Source organism: Aotus nancymaae, unplaced genomic scaffold (assembly GCF_030222135.1).
Source record: "Aotus nancymaae isolate 86718 unplaced genomic scaffold, 86718_ANA_hifiasm-v0.15.2.pri h1tg000015l_0, whole genome shotgun sequence".
Taxonomy (NCBI): domain Eukaryota; kingdom Metazoa; phylum Chordata; class Mammalia; order Primates; family Aotidae; genus Aotus; species Aotus nancymaae.
Window position 1 is genome coordinate 4,033,384 of NW_026988426.1, and position 14,768 is coordinate 4,048,151.

Sequence of the window (14,768 nt, forward strand, 5' to 3'; positions counted from 1 at the left end):
AACGTCTGACTCCTGCCAGAAATACATGGTCGATAGGTGCCCGTAGGGTCCCTGAGCCCGGCAAATCAGGTAGGCCTTGCAGAGGGTTGGGGACCTCACTGGACTCCTTGCCCATGGATGAACGAAGCTGCAAATGGTAGGAAGGAGGCCTGGCAGTTTCGCCATCCCAACAGTGTCCCAGATAGGGTTTTGTTTCCCTGTCACTGAGGGCTTTCCCAAGGAGGGCAGCACAGTCCAGTACACACAACGTTGGTGCTTGTTGCTACGTGTCATCTTCAGCAGATCCCAGCAGGCCCCAGGTGATCACTTGACCCTGATGGGACTCAAAACATGGCCACATTCCGCCCCCACCTCCAGGTCTTTGTTGGGAGGTGCTCCAGACAGTGGTATTTGGGTGCTGGGCCTCTCTGACCTGAGGAGGTAGCTGCAGAAGCCAGGGCCGGCTGTGAGCCCATGAAGTCTCTGCTCTTCCCGGGCACACTGTCCTGCCTCCCTGCCCTTCCCAACCACAGCTGTGCAGCATGTGCTGCTCCAAGCCCTACCGCTCCCTCCCCCAACTTCCTGTTGCTGGGGACAGCAAGGGGTGGGGGCCAAGAGCTGTTGCTCAGGCGATCTGCGACTGATCTGGGAATAATTTGAAACTAAATCTTCAGCTCTTTGGAGGCCTTTCATGAAATCATTGCAGGTTTATTGACAACAGCTGTGGCCACACATGACCTGATCTCAGCCCCAACCCACCCCCAGAATCTCGGAGGGGAAGCAGCAGTGAACTTGCAATTCCCAGTCACCTAGATAAGGGGAGGAAAAGTGCAATGAAGAAGAAAAGCCACCCATTCTTCCCCCATGGTCACAGGAGGCTGGCCAGCAGGGATGTGGACAGCCAGCCCTGGTGACCAGAAGTGTTGAAAAAACAGGCTCAAAAGGACCGTAAAGGCTTTAGCAAGAAGAGCTTTGTGCCAAGCACTCAAACAGCTATTTTGGGAACTGTCAGCCTGTGGCTGGTGATTACTGTTCGTATCTGATTTGTGGAAACAAATCTAATCTTTTCGTGTGTGTGTGTTTGTGTTTGTGTGTGTGTGTGAGAGAGAGAGACGGAGTTTCGCTCTTGTTGCCTAGGATAGAGTGCAGTGGTGCAATCTTGGCTCATCACAACCACCGCCTTCCAGGTTCAAGGGATTTTCCTGCCTCAGCCTCCCGAGTAGCTGGGATTATAGGCATGCGCCACCATGCCCAGCTAATTTTTTTGTATTTTTAGTAGAGATGGGGTTTCTCCATGTTGGTCAGGCTGGTCTTGAACTCTCAACCTCAGGTGATCTGGCTGCCTCGGCCTCCAAAGTGCTGGGATAACAGAATTGAGCCACTGCGCCTGGCCTCTTTTCCCCTTTTCAATCACTCATAGTTTCTCTTTCTACAGTATCTTTGTAGATATTTTTTCTCCTGTCCAGATCCTGCTGCGTGGACAAAGCTGTGGGGCTTTGTTGTTGAGGGACAAGCTAAGGGAGGATTTTTTGTGTGTTTTGTTTCTCTCTCAATTAAAACCTCTCTGGTAAATTCTACCTCACTTCCTGCCTTCAGCTGCAACAAGTTTCTGGAGAAGCTGGGTCCTCACCATCCACTATCCCCCGAGACTCTTGCTGCGTCTTCCTCCCCTCCCCACCCACCCCACCTGCATGCAGCAGGCAGCAAGCCAGAGTCTTCTGTGTAGGGCTTAGTGCTTTCTGTGTCCTGCTGAGCTCAAAGGAATTCAAGGAAAAGAAACAAACTCCCTGTTAAGACAGAGTCCGCTATTTTTTTTTTTTTGACAGAGTCTTGCTCTGTCGCCCAGGCTGGAGTATAGTGGCATGATCTCGGCTCACTGCAACCTGCACCTCCCAGGTTCAAGTGATTTTCCTGCCTCAGCCTCCAGAGTCACTGGGATTACAGGTGCCTGCCACCACACTCGGCTAATTTTCATATTTTATTAGAGATGGGGTTTCACCATGTTAGTCAGGCTGGTCTCAAACTCCTTACCTCCAATGATTCACCTGTCTAGGCCTCCCAAAGTGCTGGGATTACAGGCATGAGCCACTGCACCCACCCTTATTTCTTTTTTTAAAGTGCTATTCCAGTTCCACTGGGTGGGTGAGACTCCATTTTACTCTGCTTTTGACCCTTTGTTCTTGACACTGACTGCATTTGAGGTGTGCTGCCCACCGTGGGCAGCACGTTCACGTTCTTCCTCATGTTGCTCATCGGATTCCGCTGTGGTCTGTAGGCACACCTGGAGTAGCCATGGGCAGCAATGGGGTGCTGGAGGGCTTGCTTCTTTATTTATTTATTTTTGTTTTTCTGAGACAGAATTTTGCTCTCGTCGCCCAGGCTGGAATTCAGTGGTGTGATCACGGCTCACTGCAACCTCCACCTCCCAGGTTTAAGTGATTCTGCTGCCTCAGCCTCCCAAGTAGCTAGAATTAACAGGCATCCGCCACCACACTTGGCTAATTTTTGTGTTTTTATTTTTTTATTATTTTATTTTTTGAAGAAAAAAAGAAGAAAGAAAGAGAGAAAGAAAAAAAAGAATGAAGAAGAGGAAGAAAAAGGAAGAGAAAGAGGGAGAGAGAATCAGAGTATTGCTTTATTGCCCAGGCTAGAATGCAGTCTAAAAATGGGAATCGAAAACCTCTTTTATGCCAATAATTGTGCTTAACAATGGAGACAGGAAGGAATAAGGGAAGAAAATACCAAGCAGCCAACCAATATTTCATTTAAACCTATGAAATGCTATGCAATTATTGAGGAGTGATTTACTTCCAATTATGTAGTCACTTTTGGAATAGGTGTGATATGGTACTGATAAGAATGTGTGTTTTGTGTATTTGAAGTGGAGAGTTCTATAAATGTTTATTAAGTTTACTTGTTCCGGGTCTGAGTTCAAGTCCTGGATGTTCTTGTTAATTTTCTATCTCGTTTATCAGTCTAATATTGACAATGTGATGTTACAGTCTCCCACTATTATTGTGTGGGAGGCTAAGACTCTTTATAAGTCATTAAGAACTTGTCTTATGTATCTGGATGCTCCTGTATTGAATGCGTGTATATTTAGGATCATTAGCTCTTCTTGTTGCATTGATCCTTTTACCATTATGTAATGTCCTTCTTTGCCTCTTTTGATCTTTGTTGCTTTAAAGTCTATTTTATCAGAGGTGAGAATTGCAACTCCTGCTTTTTATTTATTTATTTATTTTTGCTCTCTGTTTGGTTGGTAAATCTTCCTCCATCCCTTTGTTTTGAGTCTTTGTATATCGTTACATGTGAGGTGAGTCTGGATACAGCATACTGATGGGTTTTGGCTTTTTATCCAGTTAATAATATATATGAGTTTAATACTGCTATTTGATGCTAGCTGGCTGTTTTGCCCATTAGTTGATGTAAGTTCTTCATTATGTTAATGCTGTTCACTTTTTGATATATTTTTGGAAAAGCTGATACTGGTTGTTACTTTATATGTGTAATGCTTCTTTCAGAAGCTCTTGTAAAGCAGGCCTGGTGATGGTGAAATCTCTAAGTACTTGCTTGTTCACAAAAGATTTTATTTTTCCTTCACTTGTGAAGCTTAGTTTGGCTGGATATGAAATTCTGGGTTGAAAGTTCTTTTCCTTAAGGATGTTGAATATTGACCCCCACTCTTTTCTGCCTTGTAGGGATTCTGCTGAGAGATCTGCTGTAAGTCTGATAGGCTTCCCTTTGTGGGTAACCCGACCTTTCTCTCTGGCTGCTGTTAGTATTTTCTCCTTCATTTCAACCCTAATGAATCTGACGATTATGTGCCTTGGGGTTGGTCTTCTTGAGGAGTATCTTTGTGGTGTTCTCTGTATTGCCTGGAGTTGAATATTGTCCTGCCTTACTAGGTTGGGAAAGTTTTCCTGAATAATATCCTGAAGAGTATTTTCCAACTTGAATTCATTCTCTTAGTCACATTCAAGTACCCCTATCAAACGTAGATTAGGTCTTTTAGTCCCATATTTCTTGGAGACTTTGCTCATTCCTTTTTATCCTTTTTTCTCTAATCTTGACTTCTCGTTTTATTTCATTAAGTTGGTCTTCGACCTCTGATATCCTTTCTTCTACTTGATCAATTCGACTGTTAAAACTTATGCATACTTTGCGAAGTTCTCGTGTTGTTTTTTTCAGCTCCATTAATTCACTTATATTCCTCTCTAAATTGTCTATTCTCGTTAGGATTTCGTCAAACCTTTTTTCAAAGTTCTTAGTTTCTTTGCATTGGGTTAGAACAAGTTCTTTTAATTCACAGACGTTTCTTATCATCCACCTTCTGAAGCCTACTTCTGTTAATGGAATGCACTCGTTCTCCATCAAGCCTTGTTCCATTGCTGATGAGGAACCGTGATCCCCTGTAGAGGGAGAGGCATTCTGATTTTGGGTATTCTCAGCCTTTTTACGCTAGTTTCTTCCCATCATTGTAAATTTATCCACCTGTCATCTTTGTGATTACCAACTTTCAAATTAGGTCTTTGAGTGGACGTCCAACTTGTTGATTCCCAGCGCCGAAATCTGAGCAATCCACTGTGCCTGCCAAAACAGCAGTGTTAAGATTGATGGTGCTTTTCTGCCCAGGAATCTCTGCCAAAAGGGGACCCAGTCCCACTCACTCTGCACCAAGAACTGACGTGCCGAGGCGCTGGCAAACCCGCCGCACCGGCCACAAGAGTCGCACTGGTGACCCGTGGGGCTCCTCCTCTGGGAATCTGGTCCGTGAGCAACAAAAATTCGTCTGAAAGTGTGGCGTCCTCTCATTCTCTGCACTTTCACTGAGAGCTACAATCCCGAGCTGCTAGTGATCAGCCATCTTGGATCTCTCTCCTAATTTTTGTGCTTTTAGTACAGACAGGGTTTTACCAGGTTAGCCAGGCTGGTCTCAAACTTCTGACCTCAGATGATTGGAGGGCTCATTTCTACCTTAGCCTGACATGTCATTACACTTGGACTTTTGAGCCCCTGCTGATCCAGGGGCTCTCACCTCAGGCTGGCCTTGCTTATCAGAAAGGAGCTGTGCAAAGAAATTCATTTGAAAGTTTTCACTGGGATTAGGAGTGGCCAGAAGGAGGGCAGACAGGGAACTCATCCAGGCCTGCTGGGTCCTTCTTAAGCCCTGTGCCAGAAGCCAAGGATGAGATGCAGAGACCATGCAGAACTCGGGGCCATCCATGCACCATGGTCTGTCATGGGATCCATGGCAGCAAGTACAGATGCAGCCAGCAGTCCCTGCTGGCCCCCACTGGCCAGGGCAAATGGCATGAATAGGAGCTCAGATCTCAAACAGGTTCAGGTGAGCCCAGCAACCCAGCCTGAGCCCTGCAGAGTCAAGAACTGCCTGCCATCCTTGGAACCTACAAGTCCAGACCTCCTGCCCTGGCCCCAGCAAACTGCTCACCTTGGTGGTTCAGCCACTCTCTGCATCTTCTGAGCCTCAGGGTCCTCTTACGAAATCCTTGCCAGCCTCCCGTGGAGGGAGGGTGTGAACCGAGCAGTCTGTACAAGGCAGCAGGACCTCTCAGGGCAGGGCGTGGCCTTCTAGAATGGAATCTCAGTGGGCTTGACAGTGAGATGTGGCTATAAAGGCAGCCAATGGGAAGTATATCAGAATGTTCCCAGGATTGATCTCTGGTGAGGAATTATGGGTGATTTTAGCTGTGTTTTGTTCAACTTTTCTCAAGATTATTTTAATCAGTATGTATATTATTAGGAAAAGAAATAATGGCATTGTTTAAATGTTTATAAGAACCAAATCCCTGGGTTTTTTTGTGACAAGAAGGCAGAAAGAGAAAATTTCATGGGACCCCCATGGGATTCAAGTAACTTGTTAGCATCAGGAGAAAACATGCCAGGCAAGGAAATCTTGAAGTCTGTTTCCATCTTTGAAATGAACCAAAACCAGTGAGCTGAGAACGGCACCCAGTCAGAGGCCACTGAAGGCCAGTGACCCAGGGAGGCACTACAGCTGCTTGCCTCAGTGCTGGGCCCTGTGTGCAGCTTACATTTCTGGCTCAAGAGTTGAGGTGTATGGGCTTTCCCAAGCTCCCCACTCCTGCTCTAGGCAAGAGGAATCTACTGGCTTTCATCCCAAAGGCGAAGTGCCAGGGATCAGAGTCTGACAAGTGGGCTGTTTCAGGGGATGGCACATGCACTTCTGGGTGAGCTGAGCCTGAGAAAGAAAGGATTATTCCCTAAAAATTTCCAAAACACATAGCCCCTTGCTCTGCTTTTGGCTGTTCGTTTCCTTGAGTAGAAGTGTTTTGTTTTTCCCCTATATATCTTGTAAGGGGAGAAAGGAGGTTTCAGAATTCTGCCCTTCTCCAAAGGACTCTCTTGTGTTTCTGCACTCTTTCTAGAATAAAGCACACCTTAAAACAGTCACCTCTGACACAGCGCTCCCAGCCCAGCAGCGGTGTTCTCGGGCCCCCAGTCAGGTTTGCCAGAAGCTCTGATTCAGAAACTGGGGGTTTATGTGGTTAACAGCTCAGGCTTTTGAGACTAGACTGCCTGGGTCAGAATCTCACTGTGCCAGGGTTTCCTCATCTGTGATGTGGCAATCAGTTCATAGCTCCTAACTCAGGGAGCTATGGTGAAATTGAGGTCCATGTGAGGTGCATAGACGGGCTGGTGCATAGTAAGCTCTCAGTACATGTTAACTACTATTGCTGTTGTCATTGTGCTTGGCACTTTATAAGAGTGATCAGACTGGGTACACTGGTTCACACCTGTAATCCCTGCACTTTGGGAGGCGGAGGTGGGAGGTGAGGCCAGGAGTTTGAAACCAGCCTGGGAAACACAGAACTCCCCCTCCCTCACTGTGTCTACAAGAAAAATTAAAAATTAGCTTGACATGGTGGCACACACCTGTAGTCCCAGCTACACAGAAGGTTGAGGCGAGAGGATCACTTGAGCCCTGGAGTTCAAGCTGCAGTGAGCTGTAATCATGCCACTGCACTACACCCTGGGCTGAGCAAGACCCTGTCTCGAGAAAAAAAAAAAATTAAGAGATGATTTGCTTCTCACCCTAATAAACCTGTTTTGGAAAGCAGTGGGTTCTGGGTTAGATAGTGGGGGTAGAGCTGCATGCACCCAGGCGAGGTCTGGAGCCCCAGAGTTGTAATTCGTCCTGTGACGCCAGCAGCCCCTCTGAAGAAGCCAGCACTGCTTTAAAATGAGCTCACCCTGCCATCTAGGCAGCTCTACCACCAGGGCTTCCTGTTTTGTGACTCAGCCCCAGGGAAGACAAGGACAGTTGTCTGTGATCCAGCTCAGCCCCGACCATTCATCATCCTCTTTCCTTCTATTGTTCCCTTCTCCCAGCAGCCTCGGTGTGTCCTAGATTTGCAGCATGGCTTTTTTTCCAAGTGTCCTCTTCACAGGATGGTGATGCTCGGATTCGTGGAATGTTTCCCAAGAGACTCGACTCCAGAAAGGACTCAATACCCCATCCGTCACTTAGCCCAAACCCAAGACGTATCTGATGAGGGCCGAGGCCTCATGTTTAACCTCAAAATCAATCTGAAACCTGCCCTCCCTCTTTTTAGTTGTGGTGAAGCATAAGATAAAATTTGCCTTTTTTTTTTTTTTTTTTTTTTGAGATACAGTTTTGCTCTTGTTGCCCAGGCTGGAGTGTAACGGCATAATCTTGACTCACTGCAACCTCCACCTCCCAGGTTCAAGCAATTCTCCTGCCTCGGCCTCCTAAGTAGCTGGGACTACAGGCATGTGCCACCCTGCCCGGCTAATTTTACATTTTTAGTAGAGATGGGGTTTCTCCATGTTGGTCTTGAACTCCCGACCTCAGGTCATCCACCCACCTTGGCCTCCCAAAGCATTGGAATTACAGGCGTAAGCCACCGCACCCGGTCAAAATTTGCCATTTTTAGGTTTATAATTTCTGGTTTTGTGTTTTTTGTTGTTGTTGTTTGTTTTTTTTTTTTTTTTTTGGAGACAGAATCTTCCTCTGTTGCCTAGGCTGGAATGTGGTGCAGTCATAGCTCACGGCAGCCTCAACCTCCTGGGCTCAAGTGATCTCCCACCTCTGCCTCCCAAATAGCTGGGATTATAAGCACATGCCACCACACCTAGCTAATTTTTTAAATTTTTGTAGAGCTGGGTTCTCACTCTGTTGCCCTTGCTGGTCTCAAAATCCTGGCCTCAAGTGATCCTGCTGCCTCGGCCTCCCAAAGCACTGGGATTGTCTCCACTGTTGTTATATTGGTTTTTTGTTTTTGTTTTGAGACAGAGTCATACTCTGTTGCTTACTGCAACCTCCACCTGCAGCTTCAAGCAATTCTCCTGCCTCAGCTTCCTGAGTAGCTGAGATTACAGGCACACACCACCACACCTGGCTAACTTTTTGTATTTTTAGTAGAGATGGGGTTTCGCTGTGTTAGTCACACTGATCTCTAACTCCTGGCCTCCCACCTCAACCTCCCAAAGTGCTGGGATTACAGGCATGAGCCACTGCACCTGGCCTGTCTTCACTCTCGACTTGAGGAATTTCAGATGCTTCAGAGAAACTGCTTGTGGAAGTAACTTCCACCCCATACTAAGAAAGACATCTTCTGGCTGGGTATAGTGGCTTATGCCTATAATCCCAGCATTTTGGGGAGACCAAGGTTGGGCAGATTGCTTGAGCCCAGGAGTTCAAGATTAGCCTGAGCAACATGATGGAACCGCCATCTCTACAAAAAACACAGAATTAGCCGGATGTGGTGGTGGGTGCCTATAGTCTGAGCTACCAAGAAGCTAAGGCAGGAGGATCACTTGAGCCCAGGAGGTGGAGGCTGCAGTGAGTTATAATAGCACCACTGCATTCCAGCCTGAAAAACAGAGCAAGACACTATCTCAAAAAAAAAAGAAAAGAAAGCTTCCCCTTAGAGTCTAACATACTAGCTAAAATTGTAATTTTTGCTTTTTAAAAAAAAAAACAGGGCCAGGCACGGTGGCTCACACCTATAATCCCAGCACTTTGGGAGGCCGAGGCGGGTGGATCACGAGGTCAAGAGATCGAGACCATCCTGGTCAACATGGTGAAACCCCGTCTCTACTAAAAATACAAAAAATTAGCTGGGCATGGTGGCGTGTGCCTGTAATCCCAGCTACTCAGGAGGCTGAGGCAGGAGAATTGCCTGAACCCAGGAGGCAGAGGTTGCCGTGAGCCGAGATTGTGCCATTGCACTCCAGCCTGGGTAACAAGAGCGAAACTCGGTCTCCAAAAAAAAAAAAAAAAAAAAAAAAACCTTGACTTTTTTTGTTGTTTTTTGTCATTTTTTTCCACCTTGAATTTTTATTAAAGTTACTAAGCAGTGCCCTGTGACTCCAGCCAGTTGCAGACAGTTGACATCTGAAACATCTAACCCATATTGTAGGTATAACTGAGAGTTGGCTCATGATTTATGGTAAAATTGTAGGTCATCATAGCTGAGTGCCACCATTTTGGGTGAAATGCAAACCAGACTGGCTTTAGACTCCAAGGGCTCAACTCCCAAGACTCCAAGGGCTTACAAGGACAAACGGTCTTGATTCCACTTGCCAATCAGGAGAGTGATCAGAGCAGAGGGAGGGATCGGAAGAAAAGCTTCTAGGTGACCGTCTTTGGAGGGTAAAGACGCGACGCTTTCATTTCCTTGGGACTCTTGAGATTCCCCCTTTCTCTCCAGGAAGAACTCTGAATGGCAGGCTGGGAAGGTTCTTTCTGCACTGTCCTCCAGACCCAGCCAATCTGTATCAGAAACCCAGGCTCTCGCTCCTGTGCAGGTGCCTCAGACCCTCCTGAGGTAGTTCTGAAATAGGATTTATTCAGGAGCGCTCAGATGTATCACGGGAAGCTTAGTGATAAAAAGCTGGCAGTGGCCTGCATGCTCTCAGCCTCAGCAGTGCCACAAGGGGCCAGGGCTCTTTGCCCCAAAAGGAGAGCCTCTCTTTTCCCTCATGTTTTCTTTATCCTGACAGAAATGTCAGGGGTGAGTCTGAGGAAAAGAGGGGGTTAGCAGTTAGTCTTTAATGCTGTGAAATTACCCCTTCTACCCACGTGGAATTCCAGAGAGGGGTGCTAGCTAGAATGGTGCTCATAGCACAGATGTGAGGCCCTCATGAGGAGGGCCTGGGCTGCCACACTCCTCACTGTGTCTGTAGCATCCAGCATGGTCCTGACTGGTGTGGGTGCTCTGTATAGGATAGGGACAACTTCAGGATATCTTTTCTGTGGATTTCCTCCAGGAGGACCATTGAGTGGCCCAGTGTGTGCATTTGTCCCAGTTCACCTCCAGCTAGCCATAACATTGAACAAGGTACTTTCTCAGGGACCTCAGTTTCTGTGATACATAGGTTGGAATAAATGATTCCTAAGGTACCTCCTTGTGCCATTGAAGGCCTTAAGTGTCCCTCTGGGTCTGATGGCATAACTGCATCGAGGAAATGCGACAGAGGTCGGAGTGAGGCGGAGTGGTAGTGGTGCACTCCTGTTGGTTGTGATTAATAACGGACCAGAGTCAGGACCCCTGAAAGAAACACTGTGGGTGTTTCCCAATGTGTACCACTTCTTCATGAAACTTCTCAACTTTAAAACTCTATATGAGCCAGGCGCGGTGGCTCACGCCTGTAATCCCAGCACTTCACGAGTCCGAGGCGGGTGGATCACGAGGTCGAGAGATCAAGACCATCCTGGCCAACATGGTGAAACCCCGTCTTACTCAAAACACAAAAAAATTACACGTGGTGGCACGCGCCTGTAGTCCCAGCTGCTCAGGAGGCTGAGGCAGGAGAATTGCTTGAACCCAGGAGGCGGAGGTTGCAGTGAGCCAAGGTGGTGCCACTGCACTCCAGCCTGGCGCCTGGTGACGGAGTGAGACTGTCTCAAAAAAAAAAAAAAAACTCTATACCTGCCATTTTTCACAGTTTTTCTATCTCCTGATAATGAATGTTTACTTTGGGCTATGTCCCTTACATACTTGATATTATTCGGTCCTTAACAAAGCAGCCCATTTATGGATGAGCTGCCTAGATGCGGAGATACTCAGTCAGGAACCTGCCAAGCTCACTTAGAGGTGTAGGCCCACAGCTCTTTTTCCTTTTTTTTGGACGCAGGTTCTTACTCTTTGGCCCAGATTAGAGTGCAGTGGCACAGTCACTCCCAAATAGCTAGGACTACAGGCTCACACCACCATGCCTGGCTAATTTTTGTGTTTTTTTAGAGATGGGATCTTACTTTGTTGCCCAGGCTGGTCTCAAACTCCTGGGCTCAAGTGATCCTCCCACCAGTTTTCTGTATCACTTCCCTTAATTTGATGGGGGTTTTGTTGTTTGTTTCGAGACGGTGTTTCACTCTTGTCCAGGCTGGAGTGCAATGGCAGGATCTCGGCTTACCACAACCTCTGCCTCCCAGGTTCAAGCGATTCTCCTGCCTCTGCCTCCCAAGTAGCTGGGATTACAGGCATGTGCCACCACGCCTGGCTAATTTTTTGTGTTTTTAGTAGAGACGGGTCTCAAACTCCCAACCTTAAAGTGATCCACCCACCTCAGCCTCCCAAAGTACCGGGATTACAGGCATGAGGCACCTTCACCCAGCCTTGTTTTTTTCTTTTTTTTAACCTTTTTTCCTAGGCCTACCACTGGCTCCAAAATGAAGAGGCTTGCCAACTTCCAGTCCAGACAGTTGATAGAATCTATCTTGATATTCACATGGAGCCCTTCAAACTGCCCACCAAACACTCTTGAGTTTCTGGAGCCATTCGTGTTGACTCCCTTAGTGATTATGTCAAGGGTAGTAAGTTTTCCCTTATTGGAGTGTTCACAAAGAAGCTAGATGACTGCTTCTTGGGGTTTTTATAGAGAATTCTTAGGTGTTACCCAGGAGAGAGACATAACTCCCTCAGGATTCCTCCCAGATACAGGATTCTATGGTGTGCTTGGGCACTTTGCAACTCTTGAAATGCATGATGGGAACTTGACCTTTGTCTCCTCTCCTCTCCCCATGCCTTGCTCAGAACACCTGTCTGGGGGAGGCTGCTTCTGCTGAAAACAGACTTGAGTATATTATCTGATAAGAATGTCCAAGTGTCAGAGTTGGAAATAAGCTTATGAGACCTTTTAGTTCAAACTCATCGCTTGGCATCTAAGGCCTCGAGAATGTAGGAGAATTGAATCGTGTTGTCCACTGTTGCTGACAGAGCCAGTCTCTGGGGACTCTATTCTAAAAATCTTTCATCTACCAAACCAAGGGAATGTGTTACCTAATTACTTACTCATTCCATCTGCCTTTCTGTTTCATTATTGCTCTGAAGTTTAATCAGTAAACTTAGAACAGTGTCGAGCACAGAGTAGGCATTCAGTGCACGTTCAGTGAAGGAAATTGCTGACTCCAGAATCTTTTTTTTTTTTTTTTTGAGACGGAGTTTCGCTCTTGTTACCCAGGCTGGAGTGCAATGGCGCGATCTCGGCTCACCGCAACCTCCGCCTCCTGGGTTCAGGCAATTCTCCTGCCTCAGCCTCCTAAGTAGCTGGGATTACAGGCACGCGCCACCACGCCCAGCTAATTTTTTGTATTTTTAGTAGAGACGGGGTTTCACCATGTTGACCAGGATGGGTCTCAATCTCTTGACCTCGTGATCCACCCACCTCAGCCTCCCAAAGTGCTGGGATTGCAGGCGTGAGCCACCGCGCCCGGCCAACTCCAGAATCTTTGAGGTTCTCAAACAATCGTGGGGGAAACCACTCATTTCTGTCTTGGCTGTGACATTAATAACCTAGTAAGTAAACCTGCAAACTCCATTGCTCAGCCCTCGATGGGGCTGCCTGTCTTCTGCCGGGCCAAGGATTGTATTCCTTCCAGTTGCTGCTCTGGGTGTCATCAGATCAGCATGAAAAATCTGAAGTTATCATTAATGTTCCATCCCAAAGCAAAGAAATTGGTCAGACGGTTAGGCTCTGAAGCTGTGTCTGGAAAAATAAATGTGCTTTCATTAGACTGCTTGCATTCTTGGGACTTGCTAATTCCCTCATGATATCAGGGACCACCATCCCTTCCCATCCTTCTCCCCAGCTCGGCTGCCCTCAACTCCTGGAGGACCCCAGGGAACAGAGCCCCTCCTATACTTGGCTCTCTCTTTCCCATGGGCTGAGCCGGCATTTGGTGTGTTTGGAGTTTGCCAGTGTTCCCACTCTGTTGCTTGTGAGCCTCAGCCCTCTCAGGGCTACACCTTAGACCCACAGCCCTGCAGCCATCCAGGAAAGATGGGCACCCACTTGGTGGGTTTTTTCAATCCACTGAGTCTTCTTTCAGTCCCACGAAGGAGCTTATGAGACCTTTTAGTCCAAACCCATCAGTGCTTTGTGGGTCACTGAGGAGGGGATTAATGCCAGCTCCACTCAAGAAGCAGGCATTGCGGCTGGTCTGTCCTGGGACAGCAGCCCAGTCCTCCCACCATGGTGTCGGCTGGCAGGTGGGGGCGTGGGAGCTGCATGTGACACAAACCCAGCCTCTGGAGCTTGCCCAGGGTAGCCCCTGAGTTGCCCAGTGCAACTCCCACATCTGCCTGCACTCACAGTGCTTCTTCAGTTCCTGTCTGAGGCTAGGATAACCCAAGTGAGAATTGTGTTTTGTCATTTTAGGCCTACCAAGCATGGGGCTTGGGAGAAGAGACGGCAAGGTCGGAGGGAGACCGTCCTCACTGCCGCGCCTTCCTCCTATCCTCAAGGCCTGGCCCAGGAATCAAGGCCAGCCTTGGAGCTCGGCAGGGCCCTACTAGACATTTGTCCACCTCAGTTGAGCATATTGGCAAGACTTCTCCAGGCTCTGCAGACAAGCTGCCATGCCCAGTGCTTGTGGACTTGGGATCTGAAACTTTTTGGGCTCTGGCCATTCAGACCCAGCCCTCTCCAAACCCTTCTCTTATCCACCCAGTACATGGGGGCCCTCCACCCTTCACCCCACCAGGCAGCTGCCTGCCATGCTCAGACCCCTCTGCCCAGCCTTGTGGATGGCCTTCTTATGGAACACCATCAGGCTGATGAAGGAAGGAGGCACTCAGGGAAATGGGAAGAAACAGTGTATAGCTCAGGCTCCACTGGCCAACAGCAGGCTTTTTCCATGGCCACCAGCAGCAGGCGGTCTCCCCTCTGTCCCACGGGGTCTCGGCACTGCGTGGAGCTACAGGCTCATCCTTCTTGTTGCTTGCGTTTTAGGAAGATGATGAGAAGCTTATTGAGGAAATCCAGAAGGAGGCTGAAGAGGAACAGAAAAGAAAGAATGGAGGCAAGTGCCCTTCTCCAGGCTCCCAGGACAGAGCAGCAGCCTTGCCCTGCAGCACGGTACTGCCAAGGGAGCAAAGGACCCCAGGCCATGCAGGCTCCTGCCGCCCTCCCTGGATGTCCTGGCACTCGACCCAGCATGGGAGAGGAGGGGATGCAATCCCTCAGGTGCTGTAGACCTGACTCCACCCACACAGCCACATCTCAGGCCTGTGGAAAGGCCCTCAAAGCCTTGAACATAGTTTTGGCATCTCCTTAATGGCAAGGAAGTCCCAAGGGGTGTATTTGAGCTCAGGAAGCAAACAAGCCATATCTGGCTAAAGAAAAGTAGACCCACAAGAAAAGTAGACCCACCTGACCTTTCCCAGGCTAAAAGGCAGTGAAGCCAGGCATGTTGGCACACATCTGCAATCCCAGCACTCTGGGAGGCAGAGGCAGGCAGATCATTTGAGACCAGCCTGGGAAACATGGCACAATCCCAT

The 14,768-nt window shown here is 48.1% G+C and overlaps 1 protein-coding gene across 2 annotated transcripts in view; it reads left to right on the top strand.

Moving 5' to 3' along the window:
- Nucleotides 1-14,768, top strand: part of RNF216 (ring finger protein 216) — a 159,989-nt gene that overhangs the window by 141,204 nt on the left and 4,017 nt on the right. For both annotated transcript variants that reach the window (XM_012455571.2, XM_012455572.2), the window contains exon 16: nucleotides 14,221-14,290. In XM_012455571.2, coding sequence (XP_012310994.1) covers nucleotides 14,221-14,290 — 70 coding nt within the window. The remainder of the gene's footprint in view (nucleotides 1-14,220; nucleotides 14,291-14,768) is intronic.